The 12843-nt window shown below is 45.4% G+C and overlaps 1 protein-coding gene and 1 long non-coding RNA gene across 4 annotated transcripts in view; one reads left to right on the top strand and one right to left on the bottom strand.

Annotated features, from left to right (window-relative positions):
* LOC125915821 (zinc finger protein 470) overlaps nt 1-12843 on the top strand; it is a 46599-nt gene that overhangs the window by 28306 nt on the left and 5450 nt on the right. The window contains exons 1-3 of one of the 2 annotated variants that reach the window (XM_049621845.1): nt 5009-5207; nt 5966-6099; nt 7384-7472. The exons of the other annotated variant lie outside the window; for it this stretch is intronic. Of the exons in view, the coding sequence (XP_049477802.1) occupies nt 7440-7472 (33 nt within the window). The 5' untranslated portion in view covers nt 5009-5207; nt 5966-6099; nt 7384-7439. Of the gene's footprint in view, nt 1-5008; nt 5208-5965; nt 6100-7383; nt 7473-12843 lie in introns of those variants that run through there. 2 annotated transcript variants of the gene reach the window in all.
* On the bottom strand, nt 125-4970 carry LOC125915884 (uncharacterized). 2 transcript variants are annotated; one of them, XR_007455778.1, is made up of 4 exons: nt 4574-4961; nt 3587-3666; nt 1155-1381; nt 125-139 (listed from the first exon to the last, which is right to left on the bottom strand). It is a non-coding gene; the product is annotated as an uncharacterized LOC125915884 (long non-coding RNA). The 2 variants fall into 2 exon arrangements; XR_007455777.1 differs by lacking the exon at nt 125-139 and having other exon boundaries at nt 1123-1381; nt 4574-4970.

The following is a 12843-nucleotide window of genomic DNA, read 5'->3' as shown; positions in this document are numbered from 1 at the left end:
AGCGGCCAACTTCAGCTCAGGTCATGATCTCACAGCTCGCGAGTTCGAGCCCTACGTCAGGCTCTGTGCTGGCAGCTTGGAGCCTGGAGCCTGCTTCGGATTCTGTGCCTCCCTCTCTGCCCCAACCCACTCGCATTCTCTAAAAAATAAACATAAAAAAAAAAAAGAAAAAGGACTGAGTACTCTTGAATGAGTGTAACAAAAATCACTATGAACATTTCCACTGGAATTCCTAAAAGACTTGCATTTATACATGTAGTTTATAGCAGGTCCGGTCACCAAAAACCTGTAATGATTATTTTCCAAGGTCCTGGGTATTTGTTAATGCTACCTGTGTTATGACTAGATGACCACCCCTTTTTCTATTGTCTGGAATTGATTCTGGAATGTGAATATCCAGGTATGTTCTACATTACCCAGCCACTCTTGCTTCTAGTTATGGCTATTAGACTAATCTTCAGTGTGGTTTGGATAGGAGTATGTCAATTGGGGCTTTGTTATGATGCGGCTGTATGGTCCAGCTGGAAGAAGAATCTTGATAGCATGGAATGGCAAAACTGCAATATGGAAGAACTCCAGGCCCCTAAACTACTATCTGGATGAAAGCCATCAGTCACTGAAGAACACCAGCAATGGATTATTATGTGAGTGAAAAATTAACTCATATGGGTTAAGTTAATGACATGGTGTTTTTTTGTTGTATTTTTAATTTTTAATTTTATTTTTTTAATTTACACCCAAGTTAGTTAGCATATGGTGCAACAATGATTTCAGGAGTAGATTCCCTAATGCCCCTTCCCTATTTAGCCCGTCCCCCCTCCCACAACCCCTGCAGCAACCCTGTTTGTTCTCTATATTTTAGACTCCTTTATGTTTTGTCCCCCTCCCTGTTTTTATATTATTTTTGCTTCCCTTCCCTTATGTTCATCTGTTCTGTGTCTTAAAGTCCTCATATGAATGAAGAATGACATGGGTTTTAGTAACAGTAGTTACTGTCATTCTAATCCCTGTGATATCCATGACTACTAAGAGAATCCCTATTTTAACTTACTGTATCATAGAGTTTAAGAGGTACAGTGGCAAATTAGTTAGCTATTGTGTATCAAATTACGCTAAAGCATAGTGGCTTAAAACAAACATGTTTATTAGCTCACTCTTTGGGTAAGGAGTCCAGGTGTGGCTTAGCTGGGTGCCTCAATTCCCACAAGGCTGCAGGCAGGTTGTTAGCCAGTGCGACATTCACCTGAAGGCTTCATGGGAGGATAATCATCTTGCAGACGCACTCATTTAAACTGTTGGCTGGGTTGGGGTCCTTGCTGGCTTTTGTCTGGACATATCAATTCTTTCCACATGGACAGCTCACAACATGGCAGCTGGCTTCCTTGAAAGTGAGCAGGCCAACATCAATCATCACCAGGGAAGTACAAATCAAGACCACAATGAGATCCCACCTCACACCTGTCAGAATGGCTAACATTAACAACTCAGGAAACGAGATGTTGGCGAGGATGTGGAGAAAGGGAAATTCTTTTGCACTGCTGGTGGGAATACAAACTGGTGTAGCCACTAGGGAAAACAGTATGGAGGTTCCTCAAAACGTTAAAAATAGAACTACCCTACAACTCATCAATTGCACTACTAGGTATTTACCCAAAGAATACAAAAATGCTGATTCGAAGGGACGTATACACCCCAATGTTTACAGCAGTACTATCAACAATAGCCAAAGTATGGAAAGAGCCCAAATGTCCACTGACTGATGAATGGATGAAGAAGATGTGGTATATATATATTTATATCCCCCCTCCACACACAATGGAATATCACTCTGCGAAGGAAAAGAATGAAATCTTGCCATTTGCAACTACATGGATGGAACTAGAGGGTATTATGCTAAGGAAATAAGCCAGTCAGAGAAAGATACCATATGATTTTACTCATATGTGAAATTTAAGAAACAAAACATGGACATAGGGGAAGGGAAGGAAAAATAAGATAAAAACAGAGAAGGAGGCAAACCATAAGAGATTCATAACTATAGAGAAAAACTGAGGGTTTCTGGGGGTCCCTGGATAGCTCAGATGGTTAAGTGACTGACTCTTGATTTCAGCTCACGTCATGATCTCACAGTTCATGGGTTTGAGTGTGGAGCCTGCTTCAGATTCTCTGTCTCCCTCTCTTTCTGCCCCTCCCCCACTCACATTCTGTCTCTCTCTCAAAAATAAATAAACATAAAACAATAATAAGTACAACTGTACTTAATGCTTTCACTTTGACACTAAAAATAAGACAAGTACATCCAGTATTGCTCCCACCAAATAGCATGGTACTGGAGGTCCAGCCATCCCGTAAGGAAAGAAAGAACTAAGAGACGCAGTGATAGGGAGAGAGTAGATATAACTGTTATTATTGGTAGATATGAAGATTTACCTATAAAAACCAATTAGAACCTGTAAGGGCATTAGCAAGAGTGCTAGATTGACAGTCACCTTACATAATCAATATTTTGTTTCCCCTTTTCTTTATGTCACTTTGGTTTTAATTGAAACTTTTATATTATTATTTTCTCCCTTAGATGTCTTTTCCCCTCTGGCAATCCAAGATTTTATCTTTGATTTTTCTGCATCCTGAATATGATATGCCTAGGTGTATATATTTTTTGTATATATTTGTCCTGCCATGGTATTGTCTATGCTTCCTGGATCTGTGGCTTGGTGTCTGTCATTTTAACTTTAGAAACCTCTCAGCCATTATTACTTCAAATGTTTCTTTTCCTTCCTTCTATTGGTATTACAATTATGCATAGGTTATACCTTTTGTAATTGTCCCATGGTTCCTGGATATTCTGATGGTTGTTATTTTGGTACTCTTTTTTAAAAGTTTTATTTATTTTGAGAATTGGGGTGGGGGTGGGGGAGAATCCCAAGCAGGCTCTGAACAGTGAGATCATGACTTGAGCCTAAATCAAGAATCCAATGTTCAACTGACTGAGCCAACCCAGGCACCCCCTGAGTGTTTTTCATTCTTTTTTTCTCTTTGTATCTCAGTTGGAAGAGTTTCTATTGGCATGTCCTCAAACTCACTCACTCTTTCCTTAGCTGTATGCAGTCTATTAAGGGGAGGGGGAACTATTGTATAATCTTATGAATAAATCTCAGCTTTTCAGTGGGCTTGAGCACTTGGACTCTGACCTTCAGAAATGCTTCTTAGCCTTTACTGAGGCAGAAAGACTAGAGAGGCGGGACCTGCCCAAATGCCTTCCCTCAAGTCCAAAAAGGCTCTGGTATGTAGTTTTCCTAAGTGCAGGGTTTTGTTACGGAAAATGCTCTGAGTGTACTACAAAATGTTTACTTTTCCCCTCCCCTTGCCCAAAACTCAAGAAGATTCCCCCACCCTGACCTTTAGAGTTAAAACTTGATGGAGTTCCTGGAGGTAAAAATCCATGAAAGTAGGAGAGCCCATCTAGGGCTCCAGGAGTTTTAAACTCACAATGCAGTCCACACTAAACCTCCAGTTCACCAAAATTACCAGTGAAGAGTGTGTAAGTTTATGATTCCAGCAGCTTCTGCTTCAGGTAAGCTCATACCTGCCATGATTTTCAGTATTTGCCGGTCTTTCCAAATTTTGGGGTGTGGTTTCCTTTGTGACTTCTATTTTCTGATGGGTCTTAAAAAAAAAGTTGTTGATTTTCAGTTTGTTGAATGTTTTTCTTGTGAAGATGTCAGTGAAGGTTTCCAAACTCTTTATACATTACTTCTAAAATGGAGAATATCAGGGGTGCCTGGGTGGCTCAGTCGGTTAAGCAGCCAACCTCGGCTCAGGTCATGATCTCACCGTTGGTGAGTTCGAGCCCTGCATCGGGCTCTGTGCTGACAGTTCAGAGCCTGGAGCCTGCTTTGGATTCTGTGTGTGTGTATCTCTCTCTCTCTCTCTCTCTCTGCCCCTCCCTCACTCATGCTCTGTCTCTCAAAAAAATGAATAAATGTTAAAAAGTTAAAATAAAATGGAAACTATCAGTATCGTCTTTATCCGATTCTAACCACAAATTATTACAAACACTAAGTAAGCTTCCATTTACAATTACTTAAAGATGGCGTCGTCGCAGCTACAATTCACTTCATGGCGGGGTCCACAAAGTCAGAGAGATTGGATCCTGGAAAACCAGCGCCTCGATGGGGCTGTGTTGCTTTGAGTGACGGGATGTGTCTGAGAGTGGCTTAAGTTGGGAGTGTTAGGTAGTGGACCAGCCTCTGCACACTTGGGAATTTCATTTCTTTGCTGGGTACCTACCATGTGCCACTCTTTCATTTTCTGGGAGTACAGCCCTAAACAGGCCCTACAAGCTGTGTGTCTTCGGGGCTCTTTCATTCTAGCAGGGCGAGAAAAAAACAGGCTGGGGGGCATAGGTTCTATCAGCGAGAGAACTGGTAGGCATGAAACAGGACAGGTTATACACACACACACACACACACACACACACACACAGGACAAGTTATACACACACACACACACACACACACACTCACACACGCACGCACGCACGCACAAAACAAAAACTCAGATCTCTACTCACCTATCAATAAGGATCTGCTTCTGGGCCCGCCTGCCCTAAGCCCCGCCCACTTTCCGAGCGCCTGCGCGCCGCACGCCTCCAGCGATACTATAGGCGCAGGCGCGGGGACGCAGTACCCAGGCCTCCGCGCTGTGCGCCTCACGGCGGCGCCTGCGCACTCTGAGCCTGGCGGGGGTTCCCAGAATCTTCGGGACTCGGCTCGCTTCAGGGAGCCGGCCTGTACTTTGGGCGCCTGGAGTCGGGACTGAGAGGCTTCTGGGCGGTTCTGTTCCCCGTCTGGGGGCCTCAGCAGGGGGCTGAGTGTAGCGGCCCCGAGGCCGGGTCGGGGAACTAAGCCCAGCAGTCGCGCCGCCGGGTCTGGACTACCCTCCCCAGGGGCCGTTGCGGCGGGAGGACACGCCCGCTTCCGGCGGGGGTCTAAGAGAAAGGCGGACCCCGCGGGGCGGCCGCGCGCGTTCTGGCGGCGCGTGAGCGGCTGGCGTGAGGGAACGAATGACGGCTAGAACCCGGGCTCCGGACAGCCTCCCCGGGGAGGCCAGCCCCGTGCGCTCCAGCTGCCGCCGCCGCCGCGAGGCCGGCGCGGGCCCGGTTGGGGCGGTGAGGCTGGAGGGGTGTACCGGAGCGGATGTCGGAGGTAAGGGTGACAGGTGGCTGGGGCGCGGCCGCGACGGTGTTGGCGGAGGGCGGCCCCGGCCGCGGGGGCTGGCGGTCCCAGAGTCCAGAGTTGAGGATGGGGTCCCTCGGGCTCGGGTGTGAGACAGGGGTCCCCTGACCCACAGGCTCCTTCCCGGGCTGGTGGACCCAGGAGTCCAGAGTCGGGGGTAGTGACCCTCGAGCCTGGGTATAAGAAGGGGGGCCCCTGACCTGACACGCTCCTTCCTGGGCTGGCAGTCCCAGGAGTCCGGAGTCTGGGGTGGGGTCCCTCAGGCCGGGGTGTGAGATGGGTCCCCTGATCCGACAGGCTCCTTCCCGGACTGGCGGACCCAGGAGGCCAGCGAGTCGGGGGCCGGGAGTGTGAGGCTGACCTGCCCAGAGTCACCTGACCTGGTCCAAGGTCCTGCCCCGCAGGTCACTGTGGGATGGGGTTCGCAGGGGTGGGCTCCTCTGGAAGTGGAGAGGGACCCCGCCTTTCCAGGGTGTGGTCAAAGAACCCATCCCATTCCTGCTTCACTCTTCTCTGTCGCACCCTCTCCCCGCCACCAGAGAAAGGAGGCGGGGCGGGGGGGGGGGCGGGGGAGGGGGAGGAAGCACAGCTCACAGCCAGACTGTTCTTTCCTGTTTTGCTGCAGCAATAATTATAGCCACTGTTTTCTGGGTTCCGGGACCTTTTGGGGACAGTCACACCAAGTGTCACTTCAGCACGCGGAAACTCTGGTCCCTCCTTTTTCGCAGATGAGGACACTGAAGCAGACAGAGGCTGGGTAATCGCTAGTGTGTGGAAGAGCCGGGATTCGGTTCCAGGACTGGAGGGCTCCGGAGTCCCTCCGGTACTGACTCTCATGTAATCCTCTCTACAACGGCTTGAGGTCAGTATCCTTAACTACTTGGGACGGGAGAAGAAGTGACTCTCAGACGGTTAAATAATCTCAAGGGTTGAGATCCCCAAAACCCCCACTGAGCAAGTTTTTGTTTCTCAAACTTTTGACCCAGTTTCTCCTACGTGGCATGGAGAGGAGAGTGTGTACCTCATAGGACTGTTATCAGGGTTCACTGAGCTCATGCCTGTAAAACACTTATCCTGCCACATAGTAAGTGGTCAAGAAGTGTTCATTCTTATTGTCATTTTTGAAAAAATGTTTATTTTTTGAGAGAGAGAGAGAGCCGTGGAGGGGCAGAGAGAGAGGCGAGAAAAATCCCAAGAAGGCTCTGCACGTTCAACACAGAGCCCAAAGCTGAGGCTCGTGAGAACTCACAAACCACGAGATCATGACCTGAGCGGAGACCCGAGTCGAAACCAAGAGTCAGTGCTTAACCGACTGAGCCACCCAGGCGCCCCCTGTCGTCATTTTAATAAAGGAAAACCAGAGTTTTGAGGAAAGAAACCAGAATTAAGTCAGGGACTTTTTTTTTTTTTTTAACATTTATTTATTTTTGAGACAGAGAGAGACAGAGCATGAACAGGGGAGGGGCAGAGAGAGAGGGAGACACAGAATCTGAAACAGGCTCCAGGCTCTGAGCTGTCAGCACAGAGCCCGACGCGGGGCTGGAACCCACGGACCGCGAGATCATGACCTGAGCCGAAGTCGGACGCTTAACCGACCAAGCCACCCAGGCGCCCCAAGTCAGGGACTTTTATCCTCTTTCTGATTGAAGAAACTTGGCTCAGAAGAGACATGGTTTGTCACAGAGCAAAATGGGTCTCTTGATGGGTTTATTTGGTCCAGTTATCTGGAAGCCATGTGGACCCTTTGTTGTAACAGAGGTAATAGTTCTCTCTGGGGAAGATGACTGTTTCTAGATCCCGTGGAATCTGGACCGACCCTGACTAGTCAGCCGCACCAGGTCCCGTAGAGTCTGGACCGACCCTGGCTAGTCAGTTGCACAGTTGTCTGCTTGAGCAAATGGTCTGTGAGGGTTCACTCAGGCAGCACTCCTGGTATGTCTCTGTTGTTAATGATGGGTGGCTTTGAGACGGAAGGAGGTTGCACTCAGCCTGAACACCCAGAGCAGAGTAGGTCTCCCACTAAGCTCCTGGTGGCGAGGGGATGTGGGGGTGGCGGTGGGGGAACAGAGGGAGCTGAAGGGAGGACAGAGTTCTGGGCTGTGATTATTACAGCCGCTCAGCCTCTCACTGCTCCTTTCTCTGCCAGCTCTGCCCTCTCAGGGTAAAGCACTTCTCACGAGGAGCCAGGAAGAGGAAGAGGTGATGGGAGTTGAACTTCTTAAAGCCATGCCCCTGGTGAGTTAGTCTTCCCTCTTTCCTTCTTAAAATACTGTCTTCCTTTCTAGGACTCGAGAGTGTTTGTCTCCTTCTGAAAATTGTCTGCCTAAGAGTTGCACCCTGAGGCCTGGCTCCCATTTCTTCCCTCTCTGATGAGTGATGGGGCCAGAGATAGACTCAGCCCAGCGCCCTGGCCCAGCTTCCTCTTCTTCCTACAGCTGTTTAGTCTTCATTCGAGAAATGACCACTCTGAGCCCTTCCTTCCCTGTGCTCAGTTTTCTCATACGCATCTGACAACACAGAAATGCAGTCCTTAGAGGCAATTTGAGAGCCATGATCTGTCTAGTCCCTAAGTACCCGTCCTGGCTTATAATCTGTTGGAGAAATGAAAAGGCAACCAACATTTATTTGTGCGGTGTGGTCAGTGCTGTAGGTGTGGAGTGGACTTGCCGTGGAGTAGTGGGCAAGTCCACATGAATACCTTTGGGTGAATTAGAGAAAGGTGTCCTTTCCTCTGGCCCGGTGAAGCTCTGGGACAGGCCACAGTCTAGCAGGACGAAATGTACTTTATTTTTAGCTCCTTTTTGCCTCCCTGGTGACAGATCTGGGTGCGGAATAAAGCCTACACAGTCGTACTCCCTGTTGGAGCGAGGAGGCAAGGGAGGTGTGACTCCTGAGGTGCATCTTGAAGGAAGGGGAGATATGCAGGCACACGTGATTTGGGTCGGAGGGTGTGGAGTTGTCCCCTCCCCACGTGACTTGGAGCCATGAACATCTTAAAATGCCAGGGAATGTTCTACATCCTTTTTTCTTTCTGAGATGAACATCCTCATCTGTTTAATCAGCCCCTTGTTCCATAGCTGAGTTGTTGCCATGTTTTACTATTTAATAGAGATTATCGATCAGATTATTGATCATCGTTTGCCCTCATCACTGATTATTTTCTTGGACTAAATTCCAAATTTTTCATTTCTTATGGATTAGAGTTTCTCAAACTTTGGAATATTTTTAATTTTAATATTTTTATGATCAATAATAGAATTAAGAACTATAATTCATATTCTGATTAAAGTGGACTGCTAAATGAGGATGATGAACAAATTATTGTAAGAAATTATAAAATTTGATTAGTGAATTTTATTATTTTTTTTTTAATGTATATTTATTTTTGAGAGAGAAAGAGACAAGAGTGTGAACAGGGGAGGGACAAAGAGAGAAGGAGACACAGAATCTGAAGCAGGCCTCAGCCTCTGAGCTGTCCGCACAGAGCCTGACGCGGGGTTCAAACTTGGGAATGGCAAGACCATGACCTAGGAACCCCAAAATTTGCTTAATAAACCTTAAAATGGCTTTTTAAAAAAAATTATTATTTAGGGGCACCTGGGTGGCTCAGTTGGCTGAGTGTCCCACTTCGGCTGAGGTCCTGATCTCATAGTTCATGAGTTATTTTTGAGAGCAAGCGAGAGTGTGCAAAGTCTGGGGAGGGGCAGAGAGAGGAGACAGAGAAAGCCAAGCAGGCTCCATGCTGTCAGCACAGAGCCCAACTCAGGGCTCAAACTCACAGACCTGACCTGAACCAAAATCAAAAGTCAGACACTTAACCAACCCAGCCACCCAGGGACCCTGATTAATAAACTTTAAAAACTAATCAAATAAAAAATAACAGCATAGTAAAATTGTCTTTATTTTATATCAGTGAGCAGCTTATAGCAAAGCAAAACACCTTTTCTAATCAGATTCAACACTATAAAACATGTACTACCAATGGCACTCGTTTGTTACGCAGTTAAGCATTTTATATATTTTTTTAATGTTTATTTATTTATCTTGAGAGCGAGAGCGTGCAGGGAACAGAGAGAGAATCCCAACCAGGCTCCATGCTGTCAGTGCAGAGCCCAACGTGGGGCTCGATCCCACCAACTGTGAGATCATGACCTGAGCCGAGATCAAGAGTCTGATGATTAACTGACTGAGCCACCCAGGTGCCCCAGCACTTAAACATTTTAGATGAAATCAGTATTGTTACTTGTCAGAGGAAAATATTTTGAGAGTGGCAGAGTATGGCAAAAAGATTAGTAATGTGACTGTGGGACCAGATTGCCTGGCTACGAATTGTAGCTCCACTGTGTACTAGATAGAGCACCTTAATTTCGGTTTCCTCGACCACAAAATGGGAATAACACTAGTACCTAATTTATAGTCCTGCTGTAAGTGTTAGTGAGTTAATATACTTTAAGTGTTTGGGAAAGTAAGTGGCACATAATAAGCACTGTATAAGCATCAGCTTTATATGCCGCTGTTTGCCTGGACAGCTGCTGTCTGCCTGTATGCCCGTGTAATTCTTCATATGATGTATAGTGTGTGTGTGTGTGTGTGCGTGCGCGTGTGTCTACACTCTTAACAGACCTGGGAAAAACCTACAACATGGCATTTGATGCACAAGAAGCACTGAACATCAGGAGGTTTTTATTTCCAACGGAATATTGATTTTAAAACTAACAGTAATTTACGCTGAAATTGGGAGAGCCCTTGTTCCGGGAAAGGTGGACTGAGCACATGTCACCCTGTCTTTCCGCTGGAAGCTGCTGTAGGACCGGGACAGCAGGCACGGAGCAGCCATCTGAGGTCTGTAAGCGGTAAAGAACAGCAGGCTGATGGGGAAAGAAACCCAGAATGCAATGTGTTTACCTTTTTTTTTTTTTTTTTTTTTTTTTTTTTTTTACCTCCCATTTTTTTTTCCTTTTTTTTTTTTTTTTTTTTTTTTTTTACCTCCCAATATCTCCTAGCATGGATTCAACAAGCACAAAACCCACAAGGGGTTTTGGCATGGATAAAAAGAACTGCAGGAGACACCTAGTTCAGGCTCAAGAAGTAGGAAGGGGATCTAATAGTCAGAAAGGGTGGATGGGACTCTACCTTAAAAAAAAAAAAAATTATGTTTTCTTGTGTCCTAAGACAGTAGCAGTGGGGTCTAAAGGCATCTAAAACTTTGAAGGAGGAGAAATGTCTGTGATTGAGAAGCTGTGTCCCCCAGAGGGTGGAGTAAACTCTTACTGCTTTGTTTTCTTGCTTCTGTTCTCTCCCTGCTTGGCTCCAGGGGTGGGTACAGTCAGGGCAGGGGCACAGTCAAGTGGAATAAATAAGCCCCAGCCATCTGGCCAGAGGACTGCGAAGGGGAACCCCTAGGAGGTAGGAACTACTGGAGAAATCACAGAGAAGAGGAGCTTTGGGAATCAACTGTATAAAGCTGTTTCTGAACTCCCAGGCTCACCCTAGCCTGCTCATGCGTGTATCTGGCCCCAGTCAACGAGAAGTGAACGGAGGGATAGACTGCGGGTCACCAAGCAGGACACGTGTAGGACAGAGGCGACTGTCACTTCATAGGCTCTGCAAATGGAGCCGGAACAAAATATCAACATTCTCCATGTAATTTAAACAAGACGTAAAGTCTTGTAACATTCAGAAGGTCCAGGATACTATCTAAAATTACTCAAATGATGAAAAACTAGGAGGATTTCAATTCATGGGAAAAGCTAATCACCAGACGCTGGCATTGATGTGACCTGGATGTTGGGATTATCTGATAAAGGTTTTAAAGCAGCCATTATAATAATGCTCCAACAAGTGAACTCTCTTGAAGCAGACAGCCTCAGCAAAGAAATAGAAGATAGCAGTAAGAAATGAAAAATATAATTACCAAAATAAACCCACTGGATGGGCTTAGCGGCACAGTGAGAAAGGCAGTAGGAAGAGTTGGCGACCTTGAAGGTACAGAGAAATTGTCTAATCTGAACAATTGATACAAGATTGAACAGAGCCTCAGGGCCCAGAATGTTAAACATTTGTATCATTGAAGCCCCAGAAAAGAGAAAGTGTAGAAAAAATATTTGAAGAAATAATGGCTGAAAAATTCCTAACTTTAGTGAAAGACATAAAGCTGTGGATCCATGAAGCTCAGCAAACTCCAGCGTGATAAACTCAAAGACATCCTGCCTGGCGGCTCTGTCATCAGACTGTTAAAAACCACAGACAAGGGAAACAGCCCGGGAAGAATGATGCTTAACATATAGGGTAGTAGCAACTTCAGTTCTGGGTTTTCCATCAGAAATCATGCAAATCAGAAGGAAGTAGAACAACTTTTAAAAAGTACTCAAAGGAAAGAACTGTCAACCCAGCATTATGTGTCCAGCAAAAAAATACCCTTCAAAATTGAATGTGAAATAGTGTCTCACATGGAGGAAAACTAAGGAAATTCATTGGCGGATTTCTCAAAGAATTGCAAAAGGAAGTTCTTCTGATAGAAATTATACCAGAAGGGAACTGAAACATCAGGAATGAAGAAAGTGCAACAGAAATGGTAAATATGTATGTGTAAATACAGTAGGCTGTTTTCTGAGTTATTTAAAATATCTTCAAAGGTTGAAAACAAAACTAATATCTTCGGTTTAATGAACAGAACAGGATTTGAACATAGGTGGTCTGGCTTCATAGACCATGTTCTTAACTACTATAACATGTTGCAATTAGATAAAATAAAACAAAAGTAAAACTTTTATTGATGTATTAAATGAAATGTTTTCATCTGTTGTTGGCTGCGCCTTCCTTCTCTTCCTTCTTTTCTATCCCTCCTTCATCATTATCATAGGTAACAATTCTTGAGCACTTAGCCAGGTACTGTGACTGTTACTTCATTTAATTCTCACAGTGCAGCTGTTAGATAGTACTAAAATTGTTCCTGTTTCTCAGGTGGAGAAACTGAGGCATATGTAGTTAATTAACTTGGCCAAGATCACCTAGTCAGTCAGTGCCAGAGTCTGAATTCTTTGTAATAGTCTGACCTTTTTCTCTGATTTTATTCACAACTGGTGGGTTTTTCAGAACTCATTTGTAGATGTTGATACAAGTGAAATCACAGAGTAAGAAATGGAAAATCTGCCAGCAACCACAGAATGGATGGCTGGCATCTCTTGCTGGTTGGTTAAGAAATTCAGCCCATGTAACAAAACAGGTTGTGCTCACTTCATATGATCTCTCTCGGTACTTCTCAGCAAATTATCAAAATCCAGCTTTCCAAATGTGTTCTCTTAATGCAAAACATATTTTTATGTCAAAAGGAAAAAATCTTGCTAGGGGTTTTTTTCTTTTGTTTTTTTAGACACACCTGTTAACATCTCAGAGCACTAGGATTTCTTAGAATATATTGTGGAATTTGAAAACTTGCTCATCAGATCAGCATCCTTCCTTGAAACTCCCTCACAGTCTCAGAACTCTTTAATTTCTTCACGTAGAAAAACGATCTAGCTCCTAACGTGATAAAATACAGTTGACCTTTGAACAACATGGGAGTTGAGGGCTCTGATTCCTGCACAGTTGAAAATCCGCATATAAT

Source organism: Panthera uncia (assembly GCF_023721935.1).
Source record: "Panthera uncia isolate 11264 chromosome E2 unlocalized genomic scaffold, Puncia_PCG_1.0 HiC_scaffold_19, whole genome shotgun sequence".
Classification (NCBI taxonomy): domain Eukaryota; kingdom Metazoa; phylum Chordata; class Mammalia; order Carnivora; family Felidae; genus Panthera; species Panthera uncia.
This window is presented reverse-complemented; position numbering and strand designations above follow the sequence as displayed.